This window comes from Micromesistius poutassou (genome assembly GCF_964030765.1).
Source record: "Micromesistius poutassou genome assembly, chromosome: 18".
In the NCBI taxonomy this organism is placed as follows: Eukaryota; Metazoa; Chordata; class Actinopteri; order Gadiformes; family Gadidae; genus Micromesistius; species Micromesistius poutassou.
Genome location: NC_140288.1, coordinates 422,734 through 431,450, shown reverse-complemented (window position 1 = coordinate 431,450; position 8,717 = coordinate 422,734). Strand labels below are relative to the sequence as shown.

The 8,717-nt window shown below is 51.9% G+C and overlaps 1 protein-coding gene across 1 annotated transcript in view; it reads right to left on the bottom strand.

The window, feature by feature from the left end:
- Positions 1 to 2,211: 2,211 nt before the first annotated feature.
- Positions 2,212 to 8,717, bottom strand: part of LOC311363452 (progestin and adipoQ receptor family member 3-like) — a 6,812-nt gene continuing 306 nt past the window's right edge. The window contains exons 2-7 of the mRNA XM_084483401.1: positions 8,115 to 8,375; positions 7,610 to 7,772; positions 6,470 to 6,625; positions 5,015 to 5,212; positions 4,761 to 4,851; positions 2,212 to 3,656 (exon numbers count right to left, since the gene is read on the bottom strand). Of these exons, the coding sequence (XP_084339527.1) occupies positions 3,517 to 3,656; positions 4,761 to 4,851; positions 5,015 to 5,212; positions 6,470 to 6,625; positions 7,610 to 7,772; positions 8,115 to 8,329 (963 nt within the window). The 5' untranslated portion in view covers positions 8,330 to 8,375 and the 3' untranslated portion in view covers positions 2,212 to 3,516. The remainder of the gene's footprint in view (positions 3,657 to 4,760; positions 4,852 to 5,014; positions 5,213 to 6,469; positions 6,626 to 7,609; positions 7,773 to 8,114; positions 8,376 to 8,717) is intronic.

The window sequence follows — 8,717 nt, the reverse complement described above, 5'->3', positions numbered from 1 at the left end:
GCCTACACCCTGCAGCCTACACCCTGCAGTCTGCAGCCTACACCCTGCAGCCTACACCCTGCAGCCTACACCCTGCAGCCTACACCCTGCAGCCTACACCCTACACCCTGCAGCCTGCAGCCTACACCCTACAGCCTACACCCTGCAGCCTACAGCCTTCACCCTGCAGCCTACAGCCTTCACCCTGCAGCCTACAGCCTTCACCCTGCAGCCTACACCCTGCAGCCTACAGCCTACACCCTGCAGCCTACACCCTGCAGCCTGCAGCCTACACCCTGCAGCCTACAGCCTTCACCCTGCAGCCTACAGCCTGCAGCCTACACCCTGCAGCCTACAGCCTACACCCTACAGCCTACACCCTGCAGCCTACACCCTACAGCCTTCACCCTGCAGCCTACAGCCTGCAGCCTACACCCTGCAGCCTACACCCTGCAGCCTACACCCTGCAGCCTGCAGCCTACACCCTGCAGCCTACACCCTGCAGCCTGCAGCCTACACCCTGCAGCCTGCAGCCTGCAGCCTACACCCTGCAGCCTGCAGCCTACACCCTACAGCCTGCAGCCTACACCCTACAGCCTGCAGCCTACACCCTACAGCCTGCAGCCTACACCCTGCAGCCTACACCCTGCAGCCTACACCCTGCAGCCTACACCCTGCAGCCTGCAGCCTACACCCTGCAGCCTACACCCTGCAGCCTACACCCTGCAGCCTTCACCCTGCAGCCTACACCCTGCAGCCTGCAGCCTACAGCCTTCACCCTGCAGCCTACACCCTGCAGCCTACACCCTGCAGCCTACACCCTGCAGCCTTCACCCTGCAGCCTTCACCCTGCAGCCTACACCCTGCAGCCTACACCCTGCAGCCTACACCCTGCAGCCTACACCCTGCAGCCTACAGCCTACACCCTGCAGCCTACACCCTGCAGCCTACACCCTGCAGCCTACAGCCTTCACCCTGCAGCCTTCACCCTGCAGCCTACAGCCTACACCCTGCAGCCTACACCCTGCAGCCTACACCCTGCAGCCTACAGCCTACACCCTGCAGCCTACACCCTGCAGCCTACACCCTACAGCCTGCAGCCTACACCCTGCAGCCTACAGCCTTCACCCTGCAGCCTACACCCTGCAGCCTACAGCCTGCAGCCTACACCCTGCAGCCTACACCCTGCAGCCTGCAGCCTACACCCTGCAGCCTACACCCTGCAGCCTGCAGCCTACACCCTGCAGCCTACACCCTGCAGCCTACACCCTGCAGCCTACAGCCTACACCCTGCAGGAGAGCCAGGACCACATGGGCTCACGTGGAAAGCACCCATCTGGTACCTCATCCCAGCTGGGCCCAGTTCACTCTGGAAAGTCCCTGCAACTTTACAAACAAACAACGCTTTACAGATTTCCATTTTTTTATTCAATCAATCCAAATATTAAAATATATTTTACAGCGCAATCAAACAAAACAAATATAACACAAGTGATAATCATGTGGAAAATCAAACACTGGTCGTGTGCGTGTTCACACACACACACACACACACACACACACACACACACACACACACACACACACACACACACACACACACACACACACACACACACACACACACACACACACACACACACACACTTAAGTCCATAAAACCAAAGCCCAGCATCTCAAGGCAATGTTTAAAATAAACAATCATTAAAAGGTAACACTAAATAAACTGTTGCTTCTTGGCACCAGAAAATCACCACATAGTCCGACACGCTGCCGGGCCCTTTCACAGCGCTCACGTCGTTCACAACGCTCATCTGAATAATACAAGCGGGCGTGGCCACAGGCCGCCGGACCTCAGCGTCTCACAGTCAGGATTCACTTGTTCTCAATGGCTCTTGGGGAAAATGGCTGGAACCATTTAGCCCACATTTCATTATTCAACACCAGCACGTGCAAGACAGATTCAAAAAGCCACTCATTAGTTCACTCTACACAGCTGAAACATAACGTGGAACAAGGCAAACCTGAAACAGGAATAAACTAATGCACGTTTCACAATGGTAGTAATGCATGTAGAAATAACATTGCACCATTAAAACAGAAAAGATCTGGAGTCACGTGAACCCAACCTTAAAATACCTGAACAGAGAACAACCCCCCCCCCCGTAACATTACTCCAGAAGGGTGCCTGTAACCCCCCCCCCCCCCCCCCCCCCCGTAACATTACTCCAGAAGGGTGCCTGTACGACACCGATAGAAAGAAAACTGAACATTTCAAGTAGCAGTGATAAAACGGTGGGATCTGGATCCCGGTCTAACTCAGTAAAAGTTTAGCTTGTTCAACACTTTGTTCCACCTGGGCTGGTGACCGCTGTGCCCGGGGAAAGGGATCCACCACCAGGCCTCGTGTTGATCAGCCAATAAGCGCCAATTACAAATCTAACCTATGGTGACATCACAAATGGGAGCCCACCCCCGGCTGTATGGTGGACCGTACCAACTCAGTGGACCGTACCAACTCAGTGGACCGTACCAACTCAGTGGACCGTACCAACTCAGTGGACTGTACCAACTCAGTGGACCGTACCAACTCAGTGGACCGTACCAACTCAGTGGACCGTACCAACTCAGTGGACCGTACCAACTCAGTGGACCGTACCAACTGGGGGGGACGCTCATATGGGATGTCATTAAAGGGGATCTTGAAACGGCTAATCAACACCAAACATGGTGGCAAAATTAAAACAGATATGTGTAAAAAGACTTCTCATGTGGAATGGGCAGTTCACTGAGGGGCTTAAAAACATTCTCGTTTGACCCAAAACAAAACCAAAACAAAACATTGTTCACACAGTGTAGGCATTCAGTATACTCAAAATCACACTTCAATAAGTCATGCCTAGATAATCATTTCATTGTTTGATCGCTTCGATCGAAAGAATACAACCGTAGCTGCTTCTCTAAAAACTAGAAAAGTGTGGAGAGTCGTTTCCTTAACCGTCAACAAGCAGACCCTCTCCCGGGATCAGACACGAGGCCTGGAGTGGTGGCTCAGGTAGAGGAAATGCTGCGGATATACACCGTATATACATGTACTACGCTCCCACAACCATGCTAATAGAACCTCTATAGTTACAGCACGGCCTCGTTCCACAACACACGCTATCGTGACATCACAAGTGGGCGGTTCCCATGGAAAGACGCCAGACCAATCGAGTGGCCCCCACCAGGACACGCAGTCTTGGGATGTCACCATAGGGCAGCGACACAAAGGCCTGGCCCCCCCGGCGGTGAAGTGAGGGGCCCTGGAGAGCCCAGGTCCCCCAGGGCAGTTCAGAGCCCCACCACCGGGTGGACCCGCCTCTCCTTTAAAGGCATAGTTAGCAGTTAGCCCTTAGCAGCCCTCACCGTCACCACAACTCACCACAGGGCCCGGGGTGGCACCGCCGCAAACCGTCAGCAGCCAATCAGCTGCCCCCGCTATAAAGTGGCGGATGTTGTTGGGCCACTTCCTGCGGTGAAGCCCCTGGGCGGGGCCTAGTGGGTGGCGCGGCCCGGGCACGGCTGGCTGTGTCTGAAGCGCATGATGTAGACGGCGGTCTGGTGCCACCAGTAGAACATGAGCACCACCAGGACGTGCCACACCTGGTGGCTGGCCCCCACGTAGTTCATCTGGCCTGAGGACACACGGAGCACCGGTTACAGACCAGAGACCAGCCCGGGTTACCCTGGAGACCGGGTTACACTACAGACCGGGTTACACTACAGCCCGGGTTACACTACAGACCGGGTTACACTACAGACCGGGTTACACTACAGACCGGGTTACACTACAGACCGGGTTACACTACAGACCGGGTTACCCTGGAGACCAGAACGGGTTACACTACAGACTATCACCTGGTTTAGAGACCACACTGGTTACACTACAGACTATCACCTGGTTTAGAGACCACACTGGTTACACTACAGACTATCACCTGGTTTAGAGACCACACTGGTTACACTACAGACTATCACCTGGTTTAGAGACCACACTGGTTACACTACAGACTATCACCTGGTTTAGAGACCACACTGGTTACACTACAGACTATCACCTGGTTTAGAGACCACACTGGTTACACTACAGACTATCACCTGGTTTAGAGACCACACTGGTTACACTACAGACTATCACCTGGTTTAGAGACCACACTGGTTACACTACAGACTATCACCTGGTTTAGAGACCACACTGGTTACACTACAGACTATCACCTGGTTTAGAGACCACACTGGTTACACTACAGACTATCACCTGGTTTAGAGACCACACTGGTTACACTACAGACTATCACCTGGTTTAGAGACCACACTGGTTACACTACAGACTATCACCTGGTTTAGAGACCACACTGGTTACACTACAGACTATCACCTGGTTTAGAGACCACACTGGTTACACTACAGACTATCACCTGGTTTAGAGACCACACTGGTTACACTACAGACTATCACCTGGTTTAGAGACCACACTGGTTACACTACAGACTATCACCTGGTTTAGAGACCAGAGAACAGGGTTAACCTAAAAATTATAATCTGATCTGCACATAAAGTTAATGCTTATTTAAACTCTGGGATTAAATCATCTGGCCTGAGGAACGTGCAGAACGTTGGTAATATTTAATAAACCATAGATGATGTGATCCAGATTTAAAGATAACATGATGTGGTTCAGTGTGAAGGGAGCAGTTCAGTCCCTCATGCGTACGGTTCATAGTGACGACGGGTCCTACCGGGGAAGTATCTCTCAGGGACCTTGGTGACGTAGAACAGGAACGCAGCTCCAGCTATCAGGTACATGACCATGATACGAGGCAGGAACAGCTGCACACACACACACACGTCAGTAACACACACACACGTCAGTAACACACACACCCCCACACACACACACACACACACACACACACACACACACACACACACACACACACACACACACACACACACACACACACACACACACACACACACACACACACCCTACCTCCACGGCGTCGGTCCTCAGCCCTCCGTTGAGCCACACCCAGTGGAAGGCCGGCACCACGCTGCCGCCCGCCACCGCGCAGAAGATGGCGGTGCGCAGGCGGCGCCAGTCGTTGCTGAGGTAACGGGGGTGCACCTGGGCGCAGAACACGGCCAGGATCAGGGACAGGATCATCATCAGGTACAGCTGCCGCCAGAACTACAGGAGGAGTGAGCAGAGTGAGCAGAGAGTGAGCAGAGAGTGAGCAGAGTGACCAGAGAGTGAGCAGAGAGTGAGCAGAGTGACCAGAGTGACCAGAGAGTAAGCAGAGAGTGAGCAGAGAGTGAGCAGAGAGTGAGCGGAGAGTGAGCGGAGAGTGAGCAGAGAGTGAGCGGAGAGTGACCAGAGAGTGACCAGAGAGTGACCAGAGAGTGAGCAGAGAGTGAGCAGAGAGTGAGCGGAGAGTGACCAGAGTGACCAGAGAGTAAGCAGAGAGTGAGCAGAGAGTGAGCAGAGAGTGAGCGGAGAGTGAGCGGAGAGTGAGCGGAGAGTGAGCAGAGAGTGAGCGGAGAGTGACCAGAGAGTGACCAGAGAGTGACCAGAGAGTGAGCAGAGAGTGAGCGGAGAGTGAGCAGAGAGTGAGCGGAGAGTGAGCGGAGAGTGAGCGGAGAGTGAGCAGAGAGTGATCAGAGAGTGAGCAGAGAGTGAGCAGAGAGTGAGCGGAGAGTGATCAGAGAGTGATCAGAGAGTGAGCAGAGAGTGAGCAGAGAGTGATCAGAGAGTGATCAGAGGGCCTCACAGGCGCTGCAGGGGATTCAGAGGTTCTGTTGAGCCGTTATCTTAAAGACGGTGGAACCAACAGACCTGTAGAACCACGCCCCTAAAGGTTAAGGTGTACTATGCAACATTTAGCCCATTTAATATCAAAAACCTTATAGCTGCTTACATTATCCAAATGTTTCAAAGAATGCTCCACCCCAGAGAGCACTTCTCTGGGGTGGAGCATTCTTTTGCTCCACCCCAGTTTTGCTCCTGGTATCAACAAGTTAATGGCATCATATGACCTTCACTACGGAATGATAACTTAATCAATATCAATTTATTGAAATAAAAACGTTTTTCAAAAGGACTATTGTTATTTATTTCAGGGGACTTTTATTTAATCATGCCACATTGGTCGTGGTTTTCTAAGACCAAAGCAACAGCACTGAATACACGAGAAGCCCCAAGAAGATAAGCTATGAAGATAAGGAGGGCTCATCAGACTCTTAGAAATGCTCTTAAGATATGGACATGGCTGAGGAGGAAGCTGTACAACTAGTTGTACGACCTGGAGGGAGACACTAGTGGTACCACTAATGGTACCACTAGTGGTACCACTAGTTGTACCACTAGTGGTACCACTAGTGGTACCACTAGTGGTACCACTAGTTGTAGGAGCAGTGCTGCAGTGCAGACGGTGACTGATGAACTGACGGTGTTGCAGAAGAAGGCGTAGTAGATGCCCGGGACGTAGCAGCCCAGGATGCCCACGGAGATCCCGGCGTAGTCCAGGGCCAGCCAGCGGCGGGACGTCCTCTCGTTACGGTGACAGGAGAACAGGTGGTAGCCCACGGAGCACAGCATGCACACCTGGAGGGGGCGGGGCTAACGTTACACACCTGGAGGGGGCGGGGTTAAGGTTACACACCTGGAGGGGGCGGGGCTAACGTTACACACCTGGAGGGGGCGGGGCTAACGTTACACACCTGGAGGGGGCGGGGCTAACGTTACACACCTGGAGGGGGCGGGGCTAACGTTACACACCTGGAGGGGGCGGGGTTTAACTTTCTTCTGGGTTTTTTTTCTTTTAAATCCAGTTGTTAAATGTATTTCATGCCCTCTTCTATATCCTATTTGACCTTTTTCCTATATATCCTATCTTATGTTTTCATGTGAAGCTCATTGAGTAGTTAAACATCTAGTATTCTACATGATAAAAACCTCACATAAACCTCCACAAACTACAGATACAATTTAATCATATTGCTAATGATGCATACGGTTTAAAAAAACATGACAAAACCATAAAAAAACATACTGAGGTGCACACAATACAGGAGCTCAAACTGACACGTCTACAACACTTTACACCACCGCTACGCTAAACCCAACGCTAGTGGAAGGCTAGCACGTGGGTGTGGGTTAAAACAGACGCTAAGGCTAATGCTAATGACACTAATGCTAAGGCTAATGTCTTACCAGCCTTAGAGGGAAGAGACGTGTGTGTGTGTGTGTGATCTTATGTGAGACACACGCGGCCATTGACCGCCTCGTGTCTGTGAACCAATGCAGTGAATACCAACACATGGCGTAAATGACACACAACAACAACAACACAACAACACAACAACACACCCCGTAGCTTCAGGACGGATCATATCACACTGGCAGCAACTCATTAGAAGACATTTTAAATTTTGATTAAATGTTGAGCAACAGAAATATTCAAAAAAATAAATGATCCAAACAGCTAATAACATCTCTAAACAGCCCATAACATTACCGCTTTTATCTAAACACACACACACACACACACACACACACACACACACACACACACACACACACACACACCTGGAAGCAGAAGAGCCCGGCGGCGTAGATGAGGTAGTCCTCGTGGCTGGCGTCGGCGGAGGGCAGGACGTAGGCCAGGTCGTTGACCCCCAGGGTGAAGAACAACAGGAAGCCTAGCAGGTGGGTCCAGATGTTCACCGTCTCGTTGGACAGCATGAAGATACTGCAGACCAGGAGGAGGAACACTAGTGGCTTAATCACCCTACTGGGTCGACATGACCGGGGCACTGCTTAGATTCCACTAATAATTAACTGAATTCTGTTGTCAACATGGTCAGTGTATCTGACTGCCTTAACCAGATAAACATCAGTCAAAGGACATGTCATTTATAAATGTCATTTATAAATGTAATTTATATATGTCATTTATTCTACCTATCTAAACGCGTGTGAATGCTGACATTAGTAAGCGCACAAACTGTACTCGTGTTTCACGTATTGTTCATTAACGTCACACACGTTAACCAGCCGTCCTGTCACAGCCGGTCACCGTGTCCAGTCTTACCTCTTGAGGCATAGTTTGGAGGGGAGGTGAGCCCGGTATCCGTCCGTGATGAACGGGTTCTCCTTCAGGAACTGGGGGATCTGCTCGTACGTGTACAGCCGGATTCTCTGCGGGAGTACAACGGGCCAGTGGTGGACGCTGCCTCCATGCACCACGTACCGCTCCATGGCCCCCCCGCTGCGCGCAGCCTTCTGCTGAGCCGCTTTCAGCAGCATCGGGCGCTTTTATGCGCAAATACCGAATCTAGCTACGGGGCACAAGCTGGGGCGGCGGGGACACAACGCGGTGGATTAACAGCTGATTAACACACTTTGTCCCAGTTCAACATCACCCACACAGACCAGTCGGACTGGTGCCTAAACTGGACCGTTTGGATGCGGGGTGCTGTAGGATGAGGGCCTGCAGCCGCCTCTCACATACCCGCACGATCCCTGACTAGAGTTAGAAGTTATAGAGATATAGTTACATGATGGCGGTCAGCGCCGCTGCCTGGTTGATGAAGTCAATGAATGAGTGAACGAGTGAATGAATGTTTCAATGAGGAGTCGACCTGCTCCACTGCACCACCCACGTGACGTGGACTTCAGTCATGCTAAGCAATAA